General features: G+C 36.6%; 1 protein-coding gene across 1 annotated transcript; it reads left to right on the top strand.

Moving 5' to 3' along the window:
- Window positions 1-956: 956 nt before the first annotated feature.
- LOC143584791 (protein SPIRRIG-like) lies at window positions 957-19,416 on the top strand. The gene is made up of 19 exons (XM_077066756.1): window positions 957-1,470; window positions 2,397-2,466; window positions 2,559-2,644; window positions 3,042-3,177; window positions 3,261-3,317; window positions 3,409-3,573; window positions 3,682-3,873; window positions 3,990-4,055; window positions 4,189-4,303; window positions 5,418-6,484; window positions 7,571-8,258; window positions 8,346-8,448; window positions 8,529-9,631; window positions 9,724-11,332; window positions 11,993-14,962; window positions 15,348-15,641; window positions 16,932-17,238; window positions 17,608-17,754; window positions 17,820-19,416. The coding sequence occupies exons 1-19, from the start codon at window positions 1,304-1,306 to the stop codon at window positions 19,017-19,019; spliced, it is 10,542 nt and encodes a 3,513-aa protein (XP_076922871.1). The 5' UTR covers window positions 957-1,303; the 3' UTR covers window positions 19,020-19,416.
- Window positions 19,417-23,636: the final 4,220 nt, after the last annotated feature.

Raw genomic sequence — 23,636 nt, forward strand, 5'->3', positions numbered from 1 at the left:
ATATGTAATTCAATACCATAGAAAAACATAGATAATTATGAGTTTATGAAATATTATACTCTCCATTATTTGTAATATAAATACATTATACTACAACATTTTAACCCTTATATGTAGTTTGACTATACTTTTATTATATTAGACTAGTTATAGTGAAACACGATAGGCTTCAATTCCCAGGGCACCAAAGGGTTTGGGGTGCTACGGGCGAATGCGTTAGCGTATTGGCGGGCGTTAGAGGGAAGGAGTTGTGTTAGCCAATAAAAACAAGCTACATCGTTATGGGGCGCCACCTGTGGCATTCTACTACACCCAGTTTTACATTCATAAAAACTGGTGCGATTTAGTATTTAGGTAATTGTGAAGTAGAAGAAAATCAAACTACCACCCCTCTTTTATTTTTATTTATTTATCATTTCTTTATTTTATTACATATTACCTTATTGGTTGTTTTTTTTAATTTTATTATTTTTACACGCATATAGCTATAAAATCGATTATTATATGAGTGCCTGCTCCGGAACAGTATCATGACGAACATAACTAACTACGATCAAACAAAATCCGTATTATATAGCCCGCATCAAGATTCGTTTTTATGTTTTTTTGATTGATTTAAAACATTTGTTAGACATTATTAATCTTTTAACAGGGGTTAGCATGAACCATGTAAGATCCACGAGACCCAAACCGGATCTAACCTAGTTAATTTCAACACCTCGCTAGTATGACCCATTTGCTCCTTACATAAACCATGTAAGACCCGACGAGATCCTAACCGATCAGACCTAGGGAGAATACCACTTCATAGGTATGAGTTAAATACCAGTTAAAGTTTATATGAAAAGAAATGTAAAGAAAGGGTGGAAAATTGTGAATATGACATACTACAAGGACTAAAACATATCACTCCCTTTTGAAAATATCAAGCAAGAACCAAGAAGATGAACAACAAAAAAAAGCAAAAGGGTTTAGTTTTACCAGGCAGTTCCTTCCTTCCTTCCTTTGTCAAAGTTTTTTTCAGAGAGAGAAAACAAACAAACAATTAACTCACAGACCAAATCACGAGTTGCCGTCTAGCAACAACAATCACAATCAAGACCTAGGGCTCACAATACAATACTCAAATCTCACTGCACACGTCACCACCACCAGCATTCTTCTTCTTCTTCTTTGTTCAAATCGAAACCCTAACTCGTTGACTCCGTCTGATCAGCAGCTGACTTCCTATTGAAATTCAGTTGACGGATCTGATTTTACGGCGGTGGTTGGATGAGAGGTTAATAATAATAATAATAATACAATGAAATGGGTATCATTGCTTAAGGACTTCAAGGAGAAGGTTGGATTCACTGCATCTCCTTCGTCATCCGCCGCTCCATCACCCATAAATAATAATAATAATAATAATAATGATATCAACAGTGCGGGATCGTCATCGCATAATTACTTCTCCTCTTCTACTCCAAGGTTAGGGTTTATTCATGCTTCCTCATCTTAATTAAGTTTACCGATTCAGTTTGGAGTGTTTTAATGGATTTAGGGTTTAAGTTGTTGAGATCTGAGAAGGAATTCGTTTATAAGTATCTGATTTAACTCAGTTGATATGAAATTATGATTTATGAATATATTGAACAGCTGATCATACTCTGTTACTGTAATATTTTGATTTTAAGATCCATTGTTTATCCCATGAATTCTTTATAAGAAATGAAAATTTAGTTGTGCGGTTTTTGGAAAGTTTACGCAACTCAAGTGTAGTTACTATGCTTTTTGTGAGTGGTCACTTATGATAAATGTGGTATTTTCTTGTAATAAGATGAAACTGTGAAGCGGCTTTTTAATGTTTTTTCTTCTTCTCTCGATATGTTTGGCTCTTGAGATCTAAATGTTAGATTTCGTATGTAAGATCGTAAATAATTGTCATCGACTTTGTGTAATTGAGGAGTTATAATTTGTTCGTGAAATGAGTTAATTTTAGTGTTAGAAGTTCTAAACGCGTTTTAGTTAGAGCACAATATTTCCGAGAATGAGATTAAGTATTTAAATAAGAAACGAAAAAGAATCTTTGTGTCGACATTTAAATGGAAAATTATTTGGTTGAGCTACCCTAATCATAAGCATTTCTTTTTGGCGATATAGTATTTAACTATTTATTTGAAGAAACTATGCTAAATTGAAGCCCTTAACTATCCTGGAGTAACAAACATACACACACAGAAATGATGAACTTCTCTATCAAACAGCTTTCTAAATCTCACAATTACTGTTACCTTTACTAAGTCACAAACTTAAACCATCTATCTCTCATATTTATAATTAGTCAGTTTTTTCATTTGATGTTTAATGTATACGTTAAAAAGGCCATGATTCACTTTTGTCACTTCACTTCTCAGAGACAGATATGAATTGGAATTGGACTTCAAGAGGCATTGGGAAGAGTTCCGATCGTCATCTTCAGAGGAGGTTTGTGCACACAATTTACCTTATAGTTTGTTATTTGTTAAAAAATTGTTGACAAATGTAGACATGTTTGATAATGGTATTTTACAATGCAGGAGAAAGAAAAGGCCTTGAATATGACCGTCGACATCTTTTGTAGATTTGTAAAGCAAAATTCTAATGTAGCACAATTGATTACCATGTATGAAACCTCTTTACCTTACTTCATCCATAGTATTTATAACTGTTACTGTTTTTTGTTTGCACACACATTTGTTGTTATCCCAAAGTAGACTTTTTTTAACTTTATTATTCAGCATTTCAGCTCATGTTACTTCACCTTTTAGTGTTTATATAGCTTAGTAACGTCAATACGATATCTCAATGAAGTTATGAATGAAAAATCTAGAGATTTGAAAGTTACCTTAGTTCTTGAAAAGCATTTTTGTTTTGTCGATTTCTAATGAATTAAACTTTTTGAAATGCAATTCCTATTGCTTCGATTAAAACTTTCAATTATACTACATCATCGACTATTTGTTTGGATATAGTATAAACATAGTTATTATTCTGATCTTACAAGTATTGTTGATTTACAGGTTAGTAGAGACGCACGTATTTTCTTTTGCCGTGGGTAGAGCATTTGTTACCGATATAGATAAGTTAAGATTAAGCAACAAATTACGATCATTGGAGATCCAAAGTTTAATAGGTTATTTTTCTGAGATAACAGAGGTTTGCCTTCAAATCTCTCTTTATTTTTTTGAAAGTTATCAATCTTATCAATCTATAAGATTATTTTATCTGCATTTTTGCAGGATGGAATTCAGCCTGGGTCAAATCTCTTGCAGGCAGTTGAATATCTTGTATCCGGGGTACGTTTCCCCCCTATTTCTAGGCCAAATAATATTTAACTTGTCAAATGTAAAATCTTATTAATATGATTTTATACAATGTTGTTTGCAGCCTATCGATAAACAATCTCTCCTTGATTCTGGGATCTTATGTTGTCTAGTTCATATTCTGAATGCACTTTTGGGCTCTGATGGAATATTTACAAATCAAAAAATTGCTTCCACTGAAGACGAGCCGGAGGTTATGGACAGCACAGGTCCGGATCGACGGCTTGAGGTATTTTATGTTTTTATGTCTTAATACTGTTATCCATTCATTTATATTTCACTTTATTTTATCATATAATTGAATAAGTATGTCTTACAAATGTTTATATGTTTGAAGGTAGAGGGCAGTGTTGTGCATATTATGAAGGCATTGGCAAATCATCCTGCAGCTGCTCAGAGTTTAATTGAAGACAAATCACTTCAGTTGCTGTTTGAAATGGTTGCCAATGGATCTTTAATTTTATTCTCAAGATATAAAGAAGGTCTAATACCCTTGCACAGTATTCAGCTTCATAGACATGCAATGCAGGTGATCATTGAATTATATCTTGAGACATTTAAGAGGAAACATGGTTGTTTTGTGATTGTTTCACCATTTATAAGTTAGTTTTTAGTTTTATTTTTGTTTGCCATCTTATTGTGTAGATACTTGGTCTTTTGATTGCTAATGACAATGGAAGCACGGCCAAGTACATAAGGAAACATCAGCTGGTAATTGTCACATTTTATCCTGCTGAAGTATATTTGTTTTTCAACATTTCCTTTTAAAGAACCTTTTGAGAGTATACACTTCTTTTCTGTTACACCAAGATGACTAATGTGATACAATCATTATTACATGCAGATTAAAGTGCTGCTAACTGCTGTGAAGGACTTTAAACTAGAAACTGGAGACCCTGCATATACGATGAGCATTGTGGACTTGTTGCTTGAATGCATAGAATTGTCATATAGACCTGGTCAGCTGCTTCCCTTATTCTCTTCTGGTTTAAAACACTGATTATTATTTAAGAACTATCAGTGCTGAATATACCTTTTTTCTTGTAATTTTCAACTTATTGGCTTCTGCTAAAACAAACTGCATTTCAACTTAAGCAATGATAAGCTTTTTTTTTTTTTTTTATTAATTTGTGGAGGTGGAAATTGTCAACCTACTTAAATGAATGGGCAGATTTGGGTTATGTTCTATAAACTATAACAAATATTGCTTAAAGGAAAGGGGTTAAATCCATTGAATGGGTCAAGCATGACATGCTAATTAAATCATTTTATTACTGGAAAAGTATAACTATGTAGTCTTACATGGCACACTAGTTAAATATAAATAAATTTGGACAGAAGTGTTTTGGCTAAACCCAACTTGACTCTAGGGGTGTGCATGAAACCGACTTAACAGACCCATACCGAAATTACCGACATAACCAAACCCAACCCAAAACCAACGGTTTGGTTTTATGCTTTTTAAGAAGTCGAATTTCTGGTTCAGTTTTGTTTTTGCATGTACTGAAAACCTAAAAACCAAACCAAGCCATAAAAGCGGAACCAGCTTTTATAATGGAATTGATCTTGTAAGAACCGGAAAAATCGACTTTTTTTTATTGAACTTATAGATTACAATTTTATTTTTGAGTGTTAAGTAATTAATACAAATTTAAAAAATGTTGTTTCCAAATATTTTAGCCACAGTTTCATCTTTAAGGCCCAAAAATTTCAGACTCAAATGGTAAAGCCAAAACCTAAACCGAAACCAAACCCATTGTGATAACCAAAAATCGAAACAAATGAGCGGTTTTCAAATACTTCAAAAAACCGAGTGTTCAGATTAAGCCCAAAAGCGACTCATGTACACCCATACCTGACTCTACTTGTTTTGATCCGTACCAAAAAATTATCAATTTTAACTGCTTACCCAACCTGCCGATCTTAAATGTTTGCTTTCAGATTACTGCATTTCATATTATTTCTTGGTTTTATGGTTCTTGGATTACCACAACTAGTTTAGGAATCAAAATTATTTGTTTTTAATGTGTAAAGTTTTCTCATAATTCCTATTGAAAACAATATGATCTGTAGAGGCTGGTGACATCAGGCTGAGAGAGGACATTCGTAATGCTCATGGGTACCAGTATCTTGTTCAATTTGCGTTAGTACTTTCAAAACATCACAACTTTGAAACTACCGAGTCAGCAATGGATGGCGCCTCATTACAAGATCTGTCACCCACGTTATCCAGATTGCTTGATGTTCTAGTCAGCTTATCTCAAACAGGTCCAACTGATTTCAGGCTGATCGGGTCAAAGGGTAATCGCAAAACCCGAACTTCATCTTCTGACCGCTTCCTGGATGACAGCTGGGAAAAAGATAGTTATAAAGTCAAAGATATTGACGCTATCCAAGTTTTACAAGACATTTTTTTGAAAGCCGACAGCCGGGATCTGCAAGCAGAGGTGTTAAATAGAATGTTCAAGATTTTCTCGAGCCATTTAGAGAATTACATGATGTGTCAGCAGTTAAGAACCGTGCCCTTATTGATATTGAATATGGGTGGTTTCCCATCCTCTTTGCAAGAGATCATTCTCAAGATTCTTGAATATGCAGTGACAGTTGTTAACTGCATACCCGAACAAGAATTACTTGCACTTTGCTGCTTATTACAACAACAAATAACATCTGAATTGAAGCACACGATTTTATCGTTCTTTATAAAGTTGTTATCATTCGATCAACAATACAAAAAGGTGTTACGGGAAGTTGGTGTGCTGGAAGTTTTATTAGATGATCTTAAGCAGCACAAGTTTCTATCGGGTCAAGAACAGGATGATAGTAATTTTGGTGATGAGTTAGACAAGCAGCCAAACTCCAGCAGCTTTAAGAAACATCTTGACAATAAAGATACTATTATTTCATCTCCAAAGTTATTGGATTCGAGTTCGGGAAAGTTTTCCCTTTTTGAAACCGAAGGCACGGTATCAGTTGCTTGGGATTGCTTGTTTTATTTGCTGAAGAAAGCAGACCAGAATCAAGTGACGTTTCGTTCTGCTAATGGTGTAAATACTGCTCTTCCTTTTTTGGTGTCTGATCTTCATCGTCCTGGTGTTCTTCGCGTGCTATCGTGTTTAATAATCGAAGATTCTGCACAGGTTTGCCAAGTTTTATGTTTTGACTTTTAAGCTTCTACGATCAAGATAATATTTTAATCTTTCATGAAATCGTGTTTATAACTAAACTTACTGTGCTTCAATGCCCACACTATTAATGTTAAGGACGTAAAAGATAACCAAAATTGGCTCCATGCAATATTCATTTTTTTGTTTAACTGGCATGCATCCTGGCTCCCCAGACTCTTTCATAGAATTCCAACAATTTTTCCCGCTCCTCAAAAGCCCACAGGAACGGAGTTGATGCTCCCACATCCATAGCATGAGTAGTTAAAGCAAGTGAATGATTTGAAATTCGAGTTATTTCACGGAATAACACTCGTATATATTGAGCTCGTAATGGTACCTCGCAATTCAAAAGTTTGTGGAAACAAACCCTTACAACTTTTATTCGTTTTTTTGATTAATACCCTTAACCTTAAAAAAAACATTGTTGGTTGCATGGAAGAAATTTGGTGAAAGTTGTTTTACCTTTTTATCCGGTTGAGCCTATTACTTTTAATCACAAAGTTCTTATCATTACAGTTAACTTTTTGGACAAATGAGCGAACACTAACAGTTAAACGAAGGGGATTTTCTTGTTTGTGTTTGTTTGTTAAGAAAATGAACGTGTTCATTTTTGTTTATGTTCGTTCGTAATAGTATAAACAAACGGTTCATAAACGTAAACGAACATAAACAAACATATGTAACTGAACAAAGATGAATGGATATAATCATATAAATCAACATAACTGAGCAAACACCAATCCAAAGTAGACGTGACTATCGATTTGTTGTACCTGAAAACTTAATAAAACTAGATTAAATTGTAACGGGCTGAACAATTTAAATGAAAACATTATTGGACAAGCTTAAACAAACGTAAGCTAGCGAACATAAATGACTGTAAACAAAAACAAATGAACGTTCACAAACATGAATGAAGTATAGCTCATATGGAATTCAAACGTCTTCGCTTCACATGCTTTATATTATTTAAAACATGCTTGTGTATGCATTCTGTAATTTTGTTTTTATATTTAATTCAAGTACCCAAATTGACCCACAATTTTATATTCCTTCAAGGTTCATTCTGAGGAACTGAGCATACTGGTTGATATTTCAAAGAGTGGAATGGTTACAAGTGCTTTAGGTTCTCAATACGACCTACAAAACGATGCCAAATGTGATGTTTTTGGAGCAATATGGCGTGCTCTTGGATCTAATACTTCTGCTCAAAGAGTATTTGGTGAAGCGACAGGGTTTTCTCTTCTGTTAACAACACTACATAGTTTCCAGAACGATAGATCACAGATTGAGCCGTCTTTTCTACCCATTTGCATGAAAGTTTTCACATACTTACTGCGTGTAACAACAGCCGGAGTGTGCAATAATGCTGTCAATAGGGAAAAACTTAACACAATTTTATCTTCACACACATTTTATGATCTTTTATCAGAGTCTGGTTTGATTTGTGTGGAGTGTGAAAGGCAGTTAATGCAGTTGCTCCTTGAACTTGCACTAGAGATAGTAATTCCGCCCTTTTCGACCCCTGATGCTAATGATGTTGGAAACTCGTCTTCTAGCTTTCCAATAATTACTCAATCGGGCCCCTTTGTTCCTGATAAGGAGAGAATATATAATGCTGGTGCACTTAGGGTTTTGATCCGTTCATTGTTACTTTTTACTCCAAAACTGCAGCTCGAGTTGTTGAAATTTATTGAAGAGCTTGCTTGTGCGGGCCCGTTTAATCAAGAAAACCTAACATCTGCTGGTAACTAACTTTCTTTACTTGTTTGTCCTGTTGCGTTGACTCATAATAAGTTAATGGGTCGAATCTGACATTTGTTAATTTGTTCAGGTTGTGTAGAACTTCTTTTGGAGACAATATATCCCTTTCTTTCGGGCTCATCTTCTCTACTTTCCCATGCGTTAAAGATTGTTGAAGTACTTGGGGCTTACAGGTTAAAACCTTTTCATGTCGTGAAATTATATCTCAACTGTTCCATCTTTCCATGTAATAATACTATGTTTGTGATATCAGGTTATCCCCGGCTGAACTTAGAATGATTATAAGATGTCTTCTGCAAGTGAGACAGAGGAACACTGGTCATATTCTTGTTAACATGTTAGAAAAAATAGTTATCATGCAAGACACGGCTTTAGAAAAGGTTTCTTTAGCACCCTTTGTAGAAATGGATATGAGAAAAATCGGTCATGCGTCGATACACGTGTCATTAGGAGAGAGATCATGGCCTCCTGCTGCAGGTTATTCATTCGTTTGCTGGTTTCAATATCGAAATTTCTTGAAATCCACCGTGAAAGACACAGAATCTTCCAAATCCGTGTTTTCTAGAAGAAATACAACAACCAGGCGCCCGCAAGTTTTGCGGATTTTCTCGGTCGGTTCGACAGATGGCGGTGATACATTCTATGCAGAACTTCGTCTTCAAGATGATGGAACTTTGACACTCGCAACCAGCAATTCATCATCTTTGACTTTTTCAGGGTTAGACTTGAATGAAGACCAATGGCATCATCTTGCAGTGGTTCATAGCAAACCGAATGCTTTAGCAGGATTATTCCAAGCGAGCGTCGCATATGTTTATCTTAACGGGAAGCTTAGACACACGGGACGGTTAGGATATTCTCCCTCGCCAGCTGGCAAGTCTCTTCAAGTAACCATTGGGACACCGGTAACTTATGCACGGGCCAGTGACATGTCGTGGACCCTACGGTCATGTTATCTGTTTGAAGAAGTGTTGACTCCAGGTTCTATATTTTTTATGTATATTCTTGGCAGAGGGTATAGAGGTCTTTTCCAAGACATGAATCTTTTGCAGTTTGTTCCAAACCAAGCTTGTCGTGGGAGTAGTATGGCCATTTTAGATTCTTTTGAAACGGATTTGGCTTTGACTTCTAATAGTCAAAGGGGTGAGAGTGGTTATAAGCAAGGAAACCCTAGGACTGATCGTAGTGGAATGGTTTGGGATTTTGAAAGATTAGGGAATCTTTCACTACAATTGTCGGGAAGGAAACTTATATTTGCATTTGATGGAACCTCTACAGAAGCTTTTCCGGCTTCTGGAACTTTGTCAATGCTTAATTTGGTTGATCCATTGTCAGCTGCTGCTTCCCCTATTGGAGGTCTGTTATGAATTATATAATAATAATAATAACAATAACAATAATAATACCAGTAGACGTTCTAAAGTTTTTAAATGATACTTCTTTTCCAGGTATACCGCGCTTTGGACGTCTTCATGGTGATGTGCATGTATGTAAGCATTGTACAATTGGGGAAACCGTGCGTTCGATTGGTGGAATAGCTGTTGTTTTAGCCCTAATTGAAGTAGCAGAAACTCATGAAATGCTACACATGGCATTAACACTGCTTGCATGTGCACTTAATCAAAATCCACAAAACATTAGAGACATGCAAGCATTTAGAGGCTATCACTTATTAGCTCTCTTTCTTCATTCAAGAATGTCGATGTTTGACATGCGTTCACTGGAGATATTTTTCCAAATTGCTGCTTGCGAGGCTTCGTTTCCTGAACCCAAAAGATTAGAAGAAGTTAATAACAGTATCACACCTTCAGTGACTGTTAATGAAACCACCTTTGACGAGCTTAACTTAACCAAATCGCGTGACGAAGTTTCTTCGGATGGTTCACGTGATGACATGGATGATTTCTCTATGCAAAAAGACAGTTTTAGCCATATCTCAGAGCTTGATAATGACATACCTACCGAAACATCAAATTGCATAGTTCTTTCAAATGCTGATATGGTTGAGCATGTGTTATTAGACTGGACCGTTTGGGTAACAGCTGAAATTCCAATACAAATCACTCTTCTTGGGTTTCTAGAAAATCTTGTTTCAATGCATTGGTACCGGAATCATAATCTCACAATTTTGAGAAGAATTAACCTCGTACAACATCTGCTTGTAACACTTCAAAGAGGTGATGTTGAAGTACCTGTTTTAGAAAAGTTAGTTGTGCTTTTAGGTGTTATCTTGGAGGACGGCTTTGTCATTTCAGAACTTGAACACGTTGTTCGGTTTGTGATTATGACTTTTGACCCTCCGGATCTGACTTCACGTGGTCAAATAACGAGAGAGCCAATGGGGAAACATATTATTGTTAGAAACATGCTGCTTGAGATGCTAATCGATCTTTTAGTCACGATTACATCAGAAGATCTTCTTGAACAGTGGCATAAGATTGTTTCATCAAAATTAATTACTTATTTTCTTGATGAAGGTGTTCATCCCACAAGTATGAGATGGATCATTACTCTTCTTGGTGTTTGTCTTACATCATCTCCAACATTTGCTCTAAAATTTAAAACAAGTGGCGGGTATCTAGGGTTAATGAGGGTGCTCCCGAGTTTCTATGATTCTCCCGATATATACTATGTTTTGTTTTGTTTAATATTCGGGAAGCCCGTGTATCCAAGATTACCCGAAGTCAGAATGTTGGATTTTCATGCTCTAATGCCGAATGATGGAGATAATATGGAATTTAAGTTTTTAGAACTTTTGGACTCGGTAATTGCAATGGCGAAATCGACATTTGATAGGTTCTCTAAAGTAGGCGGCGGGCTTGTGGCGGAGCTTGTGGATGGGAATACAGAAATGAGTGTGGATCTTCAGGGTGAGGCTTTGATGCACAAAACGTATGCTGCTCGTCTTATGGGTGGTGAGGCCTCGGCTCCGGCGGCTACAGCATCGGTTCTTAGGTTCATGGTTGACCTAGCCAAAATGTGTCCGCCTTTTCTTGCTGTTTGCAGACGAGCTGAGTTTATGGAGAGTTGTGTGGATCTTTATTTCTCGTGTGTCAGGTTTCAATTTCTCTTTCTCCCTCTCTGTTTTTATTTTTATTTTAACTTGGTATGGTTATAAGTGGCACAATGCACGGGTTGGACCGGTTGGGTAATCGGTTAATATGGGTTCTGGTCAAAACAAGTTATTTTATAGTGAGGCCAAAACAGGTCAGGTTGGGTTGACTGACCAACTTTTATCTGGTCAGTTTTTGTGAAATATGATTTCAAAATTTGTATCTTTTAAATGTTAATCTAATCTTCTTGGTTAAAAAGAGGCCATAATCATTTGAAATAGAGGTGGGTTGAATAACTATCTACTTCTTAAAAAGTTATAATCGATAATTAATGGGTTAAATATGATTGCCGAACCAGTTTTATTACCGCGATAATATATTTTGAATCTTCAAATAAAATGATTAGGGGTTCTATGTGTTAAGAACACACCTTAGGCAACTTTCAACCGATTTGACACATCTCCTTTTAATGCTATTTTAATTCTACCCACTTGAGATTAATATTAACCCAAATCTTTTTTCATCTATAATAATATTTTAATCTGTTAAGAGGTAAACCATATAATCTGTTATTAATAAGCTATAAGGTTATAGGTTCATCCTCGATAGATTATGCTGTTCTTTAATTTGCTAATATTTTAGCTTGTTCATCCTATGTTTATAGGTCTTCACATGCAGTGATGATGGCGAAAGATCTGACAATAAAGACAGAAGACAAAAACATTAATGATGGTGATGATACTAGTAGTTCTCAGAACACATTTTCTAGCTTGCCACACGAGCAAGAAGAGTCTGTTAAAACCTCCATAAGCCTCACAAGCTTCCCTCCTGTACAAGGAAGTGCAAGCTCTGAAGACATCTCTATTGCGACCGACAACATCGACACAAACAAATCCGAGACTAAAAAGTCAAGTGAAGAAGTTGACCAGCTATCCGACAGCAAACCGTTTAATTTCCATGATCTCAAAATCGCTCCAGTTAATGTTCACCAAACGAGTTCACAATCACCGGATTCTCCATCGTTAAGTATATACGATTCGCCGATTTTATCTGAGAGAGCAAATTCGAATGTGAATTCTCGGTTTCCGTCGGTACAGTCTCCATCACAGGTTCTCGGTTTTCCATATTGGCTTGGATCAGCTGCATCTCCTTCCATGGAATCTTCTGTGTCTTTAACTGAATTCGAGTCAACTCCCGACCTGAACCCTTCATCCCAAGTGCCAACTAATTTAGTTTCTACAGTTAACCCAAAACTGCTTCTTGATGTGGATGATTCCGGTTATGGCGGTGGTCCCTGTTTTGTAGCTGCAAACGCGATTCTTGACTTCATGGTGGAAGTTCTTGCTGACTTTGTAACCGAGCATATGAAGTCAACACCCATTATTGAAACCATTTTGGAAACCGTCCCTTTGTATGTGGACTCTGAATCTGTTCTGGTTTTCCAAGGTTTGTGTCTTACCCGACTTATGAACTTTCTAGAAAGACGGCTGTTGCGTGATGATGAAGAAGACGAGAAAAAACTAGACAAAACCCGATGGTCTGTGAATTTAGACGCACTGTGTTATTTGATAGTGGATCGTGTTTATATGGGTGCGTTTCCCCAACCGGCTGCTGTACTGAAAACACTCGAGTTTTTGTTGTCTATGTTACAGCTGGCGAATAAAGACGGTAGAATCGAACAAGCACTGCCAGCTGGCAAAGGGATTTTGTCAATAGGAAGAGGAACAAAACAACTCGATTCTTACGCGCACTCGGTTTTCAAAAACATGAATCGTGTTACAATGTACTGTTTCCTTCCTTCCTTTTTGATAGCAGTTGGTGAAGATGAGTTTCTTTCACGATTAGGGTTACAAATCGAGCCAAAAAGGAGATTATTCACCAACGGGTCACAAGAAGATGGGGTGATTGACATATGCACGGTTTTACAGTTATTGGTGGCGCATAGTAGAATAATATTTTGCCCGAGTAATCCTGATACCGAGCTGACTTGCTGTCTTTGTATAAACATGATCTCGCTTTTACATGATCCGAGACCGAATGCGCGGAACTTAGCTGTGGACATCCTCAAACAACTTCTGGTGCACCGGCGGGCTGCACTTGAGGACCTGCTTGTTTCTAAACCGAACCAAGGTCCGGTTTTGGATGTTTTACACGGTGGATTTGACCTTCTTCTCACTGGACGATTGACCACATTTTTTGATTGGTTTAGCATATCTGAACAAATTGTTAATCGAACTTTGGAACAATGTGCTGCCATCATGTGGGTCCAGTTTGTTGCGGGGTCCGTTAAGTTTCCTGGAGTTCGAATTAAAGGTATGGACGGTCGTCGTAAACGAGAGATCGGTAGAAAATCACGGGATTCAATGAGATTGGATCAAAGACATTGGGAGCAGGTTAATGAAAGGAGAATTGCATTAGAATTGGTTCGTGACGCAATGTCAACCGAACTACGAGTTGTTCGTCAAGATAAATATGGGTGGGTTCTTCACGCCGAGAGTGAATGGCAAACACATCTTCAACAACTTATGCACGAGCAAGGTATATTCTCACTGCCCAAATCGGGTTCACCCGACGAGCCCGAATGGCAACTTTGCCCGATTGAAGGCCCGTTTAGAATGCGTAAGAAGTTAGAGCGTTGCAAATTGAAAGTCGACCCGGTTCAACACATTTTAAGTGGGAAATTTGAAGCCGAAAAGGAGAAAACAGAAAACGAAGATACCCGTTCCGATGCCAATTCTGATTCTGGTCCCGATTTTGTTAATCTGTTGTTGAATGACGTGAAACAGGAATCGTTTGATGATGAAATGTATGATGAATCGATATCTAAAGATGCAGATGGTGTGAAAGTTTGGAATAATAATAACAATAAAAATACCGATAGGGACTTGGACGGTAGCATCAATGATGAAAGTCTTCATTCAGCTGCTGAATTCAGTATGAAGTCTAGCTCAGCAACCGCACCGTTCTCAGAAAGTATTCAAGAAAAGTCGGTTTTAAGTTCTCCAAAGAAGTCAACTTCAACAAGATTTGATGAAATTAGGGTCAATGAGGATAAACAAGATAAGGAATCAAGTAACAACGGGGAATATTTAATCCGCCCTTATCTGATACCTTTTGAAAAAATAAAGTTCAAATACAATTGTGAACGGGTCGTGGGTCTCGATAAGCATGATGGAATATTCCTGATCGGTGAGATTTGTTTATATGTGATAGAGAATTTCTACATTGATGAATCAGGTTGCATTTGTGAGAAAGAACGTGAAGATGGGCTTTCGGTTATTGATCAAGCTCTAGGTGTAACAAAAGATTTCTCTATGAGTACAGACTCACAATCAAAGATGACGTCAGCATGGGGTATGCCAGTAAAATCTCATAGTGGAGGGCGGGCTTGGGCCTACAATGGTGGTGCATGGGGAAAGGAAAAAGTGGCTAACAGTGGTAACATACCTCATTTATGGCGAATGTGGAAGCTTAATAGTGTTCATGAAATTTTGAAACGGGATTATCAGTTACGTCCTGTTGCGGTTGAGATATTTAGCATGGATGGATGCAATGATCTTCTGGTTTTTCATAAAAAGGAGCGTGAGGAAGTTTTTAAGAATTTGTTGGCCATGAATCTTCCTAGAAATAGCATGTATGTTGTTATCTCGCGTATAGTTAGTTTATATCTTTGTCTAGAGGTGGAAAACATGCGGGTTGGGTAACGGGTCAAAATGTTTTAGACTTTGATATCGGCCTTATCGGGTTGGGTTGACCTGAATCACTTTTCTGTTTAAAATCTTGATTTTTATACAATTACTAACTTGTCATTAAAAATCTATTTTTTTTGAATAAAATGATGAGGTTTTGTGAAATAAAGTTACAATTTCTTTTTCTTTCTGAGTTGACTCATTAAGAAGTTAAAGCAGCATCATTTCACTCTTAAAACTGTGTTTACATGTTACACGATAATTAATTGAGGTTCACTCTTAAAACTCTGTGTTTACATGTTCACTAATGTATTAACTTCTCTTAAACAGGTTGGATACAACAATTTCTGGTTCAGTGAAACAAGAAAGCGCTTTTAAGATTATGGCCAAATCCTTCTCCAAGAGATGGCAAAATGGTGAAATTAGTAATTTCCAATATCTGATGCATCTCAACACACTTGCGGGTCGTGGGTACAGTGATCTTACACAATATCCAGTTTTCCCTTGGGTTTTGGCGGATTATGAAAGTGAAAATCTTGACTTAACGGATGAAAGATCTTTCCGGAAGCTTGACAAACCAATGGGATGTCAAACCGAGGAGGGAGAAGATGAGTTCAAGAAAAGGTCGGTTTTGATTTATCTAGAACCGTTTATTTACAAATGAGCCGGGTTATGTTTATCTCTAACAGGTCAAATAATAGGTAAAAATTGTATAAAATAGGCTTGTAAACGTACTGAACGGACACGAATGTGACATGTTCGTGTTCATTCGTTTAACTTTAACCGAACAACGTTCGAACACGAACAACTAAACAAACGAGGTTTTCTTGTTTGTTTTCAACTGTTAAGAAAAAGAACATGCTTGTGTTTGTTAAGAAAAAGAACGAACATAACCGAGCGAAAACCAATTGAAATTTAAAAAGTAAACTGAACATCAATCTATCCAGCCCAAAAGATTAATAAAACGTAACTAAACTGTATTGGGTGACATCTTAATTTCATAAACTAGACTACATTATAATGGGCCTAAAAAATTAGTGGATGTATTATTATATATAAACAAACGTAATTGAGCAAACGCAAACAAACATTCACGAACATTAATGAACAAATGAGGCATGTATTAGGGGTGTTCATCGGATCGGATAACGGGTTATTCGGTTCGGGTTATTCGGATTTGAAAAGTTTTAGACCCTATCCGAAATTCGATCCGATCCGAATTAGGAATATTCCTATCCGATCCGAATATATCCGAATAATCCAAAATTATTCGAATAATCCGAAATAAAGCTAATTTTTTTCTTCTATTTTTTTGTTCCTAACATTTAATATTTTAGAACCACAATAAACATACAAACCGGAAAATATGAATAACTCTTAACGTAAATTTAAAGTTTAAACTTCAAATAATAGTCTAAAATATATACCAAACCGGAAAATACCAATAAAAACATGTTTTTTATTCGGATTAATCGGATATCCAAATAATCCGAACAACCCGAATTTTTTAAAATTCCATATCCGAATCCGACCTGAATCCGAATTACTTATTCGGATATTCGGATTGATCCGATCCGAATATCCGAATAAGAATTCGGATTGGTTTATTTGGGTTTCGGTTTCGGTTCGGATTTCGGTTTTTTTCGGATTTCGGATTTCTTGAACACCCCTAGCATGTATTTATGCCTTTTCGTTATTTAATCGACAAACTTAAATGAACTTCCTGTCAGAATGGTTCACTGAACGTTTAGTTCGTTTACAGGCCAATTATGAAACCTCCAAAATCACTATTCAGAAACATAGTTTGATACTGAAACAAATATGATTTATCCCTTTTCTTATTCTTACAGAAAAGTTGGAAACTTTGGAAATCGGGTTTGTTGTTTTAACTAAATCTTTTCTGCTTTATGGCAGGTATGAAAGCTGGGACGATCCCGAGATACCCAAATTTCATTACGGTTCTCACTATTCTAGCGCTGGGATTGTTCTTTTCTATCTTTTAAGGTTGCCACCATTTAGTACAGAGAACCAAAAGCTGCAGGGTGGTCAGTTTGACCATGCTGACCGTCTTTTCAATAGTGTACGTGACACATGGTCAAGTGCTGCTGGAAGAGGCAACACATCAGATGTCAAAGAATTGATCCCAGAATTCTTTTATATGCCAGAATTTTTGGAAAACAGATTTGACCTTGATCTTGGAGAAAAACAATCAGGCGAAAAGGTCCGCTCGTATATTACTCTCGATCTCTTCTTTTTGTTAAACAAACGGACATGAACACGCCTCTTTCGTTCATATATGTTTGTGAACATTTGTTTGCGTTTGTTTATTTATGCTCCCTTATGTTAGCTTGTTTACGTTTGTTTATATATTTTATTAATATATTTAGACGCATTACAATTTAGTTTTGTTTTATGAAAGTAAAATATCTTCTTTACAAGTTAGTACAGTTTTATAAATTTTTAGGCTCAATATGTATCATATTGATGCTCACTACTTTTAGTTGGTGTTCGTTTGGATATGGTCGTTCATCTATGTTCATTTATGTTCCTTTGTTTACGTTTGTGAACCATTCGTTTATTTTTTTTTCAGGTTGGAGATGTCGGGTTGCCTCCTTGGGCCAAAGGTAGTGCACGAGAGTTTATCAGAAAACATAGAGAAGCTCTTGAATCCGATTATGTTTCTGAGAATTTGCATCATTGGATCGACCTCATTTTCGGTTATAAACAGCGTGGCAAGGTGCGTGCTAATTTTTTTCTTTAATAAATAGCAGTACTTGGTTTAACTAACTTTTGTTTCAACAGGCGGCTGAGGAAGCTGTAAATGTTTTCTACCATTACACATACGAGGGAAGTGTAGACATCGATGCAGTTACAGATCCCGCAATGAAAGCTTCAATTTTAGCCCAAATTAATCACTTTGGTCAAACACCTAAACAACTGTTTCAACGGGCCCACCCAAAGCGAAAGAGTAATAAGAAATCGCCTGTAAACCCACTTAAATACTCCAATTACCTCGTCCCACATGAGGTTCGCAAAAGCGCGACTTCGATCGCACAAATCCTTACCTTAAATGACAAAATTCTCATAGTCGGCCCCAACAATCTTTTGAAACCGCCAACGTACTCGACGTACGTTGCATGGGGTTTCCCGGACCGTAGTTTGAGATACATGAGTTATGACCAAGATAAGCTCGTTTCGACTCACGAAAACCTTCACGGTGGGAACCAGATCCAGTGTGCCAGTGCTAGCCATGATGGGCAGGTCCTGGTCACTGGTGCAGATGATGGCCTGGTCAGTGTGTGGCGGGTCGGTAGCTCAAGTGGGTCCCGTGCACCACGAACCCTACATTTGGAAAAATCTCTCTCGGCTCACACCGCTAAAGTCACGTGTCTTCATATATGCCAACCGTACATGGTTATAATAAGCGGTTCAGATGACTGCACCGTGGTCTTATGGGACCTTAGCTCGTTGGGGTTCATTAGACAGCTTCCCGTGTTCTCATCCCCGGTCTCGGCTATTTATATGAATGAGTTAACCGGTGAGATTGTGACGGCTGCAGGTATTATGCTCGCGGTTTGGAGTATAAACGGTGACTGCTTATCGGTTGTCAACACGTCCCAACTACCGTCTGATTTCATTGTGTCAGTGACCACGTGTACGTTTTCTGATTATTTGGAAAACAATTGGTATGTGTCCGGTCATCAAAGTGGTGCGGTTAAGGTTTGGCAAATGGTTCATAACTCTAGTGAAAGTGTCCAAACCAAAAGTGTCCAAACCACCCCAACCCAAACCCAAAGCCAGACGTTTGGGTTAGGTTTAGGTGGCCAGGTGCCCGAGTACACACTGGTCCTACGAAAGGTGCTCCGGGGTCATAAACATCCGGTCACCGCCTTGAATCTCACAAGTGACTTGAAACAACTTTTGAGCGGTGACTCGGATGGCCATTTGATATCATGGACATTACCGGATGAAACATTGAGAAATTCTATTAGACGGGGGTGAGTCGGGTGACTATGAGAATGTTATTGTCTGTGCCCTAACGGGTTTTGTGTTCGTCCTCCTAACACGAAACGGGCTGGCCTTAGAAGGACGGGACATTTAATGTGGTGGAGAGTGAAGTCATGGTACACGGGCTTTGCGGGGACATGGGGTTGGGGTGTTTGTTTTTTGATTTTATGATGAATGATGAACTAGTGTACAGAGAAGATGGGGTTTTAAGTAAGAGGATGTTTAGATGGATTTTGTATAGTATTGTCGATGAGTTGGGAGTTTAAGTTGCCCCTATTTTGGGTCGGGGAATATAGTTGTGATGTGTTTTGTTGTGTTTTATTTTGTTATTTATTTTGTAAGGATATGAACATACATATATGATTTCAAATCCACATTCCAAACTTTAGTAGTTGACCCCAATTGTTATGGTTTTAATGCATGGTTCCATGTATGGATAAGCTCGGTACCTCTATCGAAAAATGCTTGGTTCGGTACCGGTATGCAGACAAAAATTTGATAAATACTGGTATTGAACCGTACCGATTATGGAACCTTAGATAGTTGTCCCTCAATGGATACCGACGGTACCTAGTTCGGTTTTGATACCTGGTACTATTTGCACATCTCTAGTTCTATGTGATGTTTATTGAGTTTACTATCCATCATCACTTTCAAGTTGCTAAAAGTAATTTAAAAAAGAGTAAACTGTGGTTTTCTTTCCTGCAGCTTGTCTAAATTCTTTTACAAAATCTGAGGTAGAAAGATGAAACGATGAAGACGTAAAATATTCAGAATATTTTACGTCTTCATCGTTTCATCTTTCTACCTCTCCCTAAATTCTTTTACAAAATCAATATGACCCATGGGACCCAAGCAACCCACTCTTCGAAATCTTTAACGAAACTACCCTAATACCCCATTCTCTACCAAAATTGGCAACAAAACCCAATTCAAACCCGCAACAAAACCTCTATAATGTCAACTTATTCATAAACTTTCTACAAAGCCATCCACCATCTGATGTAGTTGCCAAAACACAAGGAACACAAGCGGCACCCGTTCCAGTCTATGAAACGGGATCGAGCAACACAAAATAAAAACATAAGAAAAAAAATCCGGTTCGGAGCCGGTAGGAAAAGTGTTGGAAAGATGGTCAATTAATGAATAGTATGCATTGACCCGTGTGTCCCTCAAGATCTTCGAGGATGCGTCGATGATTACAGTTGCTAACAAACCTAGCTCAATCTCGACTTTTTTTAACACCCAACATAATTTCCTACGTACTTCGTACGTGGTGACCCAATGACAAAAGGCTACCGTCAGCTGGCCCAACCCAGCCGCACGGAGACCTTAAGTGCCTCCAACTTATCTCCAGTTCCGGGTAAAACCCACCCACCCGAAGGTCCACTAGTGGTATAACCCGGACGCCCTCAGGATTGAACTGAAGATCACAAAGATTACAGTCTTCCTTCATTGAGTCACCCATGCTCCCTCCAAAGTGTTGTTAGCGGGTTTGAACTTGGGTCTCCATTGAAAAACCCAAACTTCTTGCCACTACACCATATCGGAAATGATAAAATTTAATTAAAGCTCAATCTCGACTAGTTCCAAGCTTTATATAAAAAGTTTAAAGGACTCAAACCACACTTATTTGTTGTTTTCTTACTAATATAACTATATTTTTTTCTATACATATATAGTTACTTTTCTTATATGTTTACAATTGTGATTTTATATATGTAATATATCATTTAGTACAAAAAAATTATCGGGCGTTGGGGTTATTTTTAACGATAGCTAGTCAGGCGCTGAGGTGAGAGCTGATTAAATGGGATTAATCGGGTTAATAATAATAATAGTTAATCGGGGATTAATAATAATTAATTGGCGCCTAATGAGTTCAAACCTTTTTTAGCTTAACAAAGCTAAAAACTCGGTTGGCTAGTTGTAATCTTGAGTTCGTTTTTTTTATTATTTATTAATTATATAACTTGTTTATTCATATACGTAAATACGAAGTTATATATGCCTATAGTTATGATTTTATATACATCACATGACTTATCTATACTATATATAATACAAATTTAAGGGACTTAAAATTTAAGAGATACAAGATACCATGCAAAAAATAATGCACAAAATTATGAAATTATAGAAGCAGACTTGAAATGGGAGCCTGTTTGAAAAAATATCTTAAGAGTGTCTAGATTTAGGCCATGAGGGTCTCTTAATGCCTTTTTTTTCTTCTTTTCATCAGAGTTCTTTACAAAGGCTTGCCATAGTAAAGAAGAGGATATGGGGCATGCACACTTGCAGAGTTGTATGTTGCATTCCCGAAGGATGAATCGTTCCCAACAATAGAATATATTGATTCTTTCCCAATTGGTTGGACCATAGGTACTGATGTACTAAAAGTAGTCAAATAATAAATAACTAAAATTATACTAATCTAGACACTAAGTAATACTCTAGACCCTTAAACTTAACTTAAACTACTAACAGACAAGTGAACCGATCGACTATAGTACAGCTAAGTAAGTCCGGATATCGAACCCACGAGACCCTTTAAATTACGAAATTAGCAAACAAGACTCAACTACAAGACACGACTATTTATTAATAATATTTGAGGGGGAATTTAATACTAATAATTAAAACTTAACAATAATTAACTAATGATTACTTTAATTAACTAATAATAAAAAAAAATAATAATAACACCTAAACCTAATTATTATAAAAATAATAAAACATAATCATTACCTTAAACTTAATTAATTATTAAAAACCTTAAACCCTAATTAGTTTTAACTAATAAACAATTAAACACTTAGATTAACTCAGATGATAAAGATAACTATCCAGGCCAGAATCTCCAAAGTTACGGTTATTAAATAAATGGAAAACGCAAGTTATGGAACTGGGATCATAAAATAGACCATTGACAGAAAACCCGACCAGGACCCTTGAACTTAAAGAAGACGCCTATGGATTTCTAACAAGTTTTAAGACTCACCAGTTTTATATTAAACTTCCTTAGGGTTATTTAATCGCTTATGTCTAAGTAACTTTTATGACGAAAACCTACCTTACAGCGCGGAATTCAAAGATAGCAAAGCGGACTCAATTGAATTAATAGACTAAGCTGACAATCAAACATAGACGGACTCCTTACGGAGAACTAAATCTAGCAATCCCGACAAGCAAAGATCTTGAATTGTGAATACCCAGATGAATAATCGGCATACAGACCCATGGTCTTCGGACCCGGGGCATCCCATCAATACAAGATTTAAGGTTATAAAACCATACGCCAATGATGTGTAAAACACTAAAACTAGCAGTTTAAGATTTATATCACAGGCTACACGGCATACTCTAACGTTAAATCTACCCAAGCATCATATGATAACGTATTCAATTTTTTTTAAAACTTTTCAAACTTTATAATATTTTCACTTTTTCATACTAAGAATTGAGGCTTGAGTATGGCTGACCTTTCATTACTTATTTTCTACGGACAAAACGCTTTACCTACAAGAGATTTCCGACCCATTTTATCTAATTTGCCATTTCATTTTCAAGGCTGAGTCTACCGACACATCCCAAGTTAAGTACGCGTTCTTTTATTTATCTCATATTATTAGTAGTTTGAAAAATCAATTTCCGATAAATATCATCATCTCCTACTTTAACGCAAAAAAAACTAGATTCAAGGGACATTTTTAAACATTTTTTCAATTTTTTTAATTTTTTATTTATTTATTTTTTTAAGCATAAACTCAATTTAAACTACGACTCAAATATCCTATCCCCACACTTAAATTTTGCATTGTCCTCAATGCAAGGATAAAGACGACTTAAAATAAAAATAAAATTAAAATAAAGTCGGACTACAAAAAACTAAAAACCTAAAAAATAAAAACAAAAATCAAAATAAAAAAAATTAACAAGCTAGATAAAGGAAAAGACTTAGCTGGTAATATGCGCATGAAATATGATGCCAAAGTCTTCTTCCATGAATGCCCTCCAACTACGAACGTGCTCAGCAAATAGTAACTCCTTCTCTCTCACACGAACGCAAGCGGCAAAACAAAACAAACATATCTAAAAATGTATCTTATCATAATGATAGATATTAAGTAATTAAAGTGTTTCACATCAACCGACAAATAAATCATGAATAATTAGCAGCAAATAATAAACATAAAGTATACGTTTCAGCTGCTCCATCATCCCCACACTTATCTTTTGTAATATACTCTTCCTTGGGGATCGTTTCTCTAGCGCACTCAAACTTCAAACCAGCAAAACTCAAAAAATACAAAACAAAACAAAGTCGAACTACAAAAAACTACGTTAGTGACTCGATGAATTATACAAACTTCGCGAAACCTCCCCACACTTGAACTTAATTAGGAGGTTTCTCCTTGATCTGGACACTGTCCAACCCGTTCAGTTCCACCCGGAATTTATCAAACAGTAATATATCAATGGTGGAACCGCAAAGTATTAAATTATATTTAAAAATCAATAACGGGTCAGACAACCTATATTTAAACTTACCTGGCAAAATCCGAATGCTTTGTATGTATCGAGAAGACTGGTCGTGTTTGACTTTTAATG

This window comes from Bidens hawaiensis, unplaced genomic scaffold (genome assembly GCF_021521415.1).
Source record: "Bidens hawaiensis isolate Kalapana, Puna unplaced genomic scaffold, B.hawaiensis_p1.1 tig00033363_1, whole genome shotgun sequence".
In the NCBI taxonomy this organism is placed as follows: Eukaryota; Viridiplantae; Streptophyta; class Magnoliopsida; order Asterales; family Asteraceae; genus Bidens; species Bidens hawaiensis.

What these genes read in the sequence shown, in the direction of transcription:
- LOC143584791 (XM_077066756.1), top strand. Translation starts at nt 1,304, where the DNA reads ATGAAATGGGTATCATTGCTTAAGGACTTCAAGGAGAAGGTTGGATTC. An exon ending in TTCTCCTCTTCTACTCCAAG is followed by an intron (nt 1,471 to 2,396) that starts GTTAGGGTTTAT and finishes TTCACTTCTCAG; the next exon opens with AGACAGATATGAATTGGAAT. An exon ending in GTCCGGATCGACGGCTTGAG is followed by an intron (nt 3,574 to 3,681) that starts GTATTTTATGTT and finishes ATATGTTTGAAG; the next exon opens with GTAGAGGGCAGTGTTGTGCA.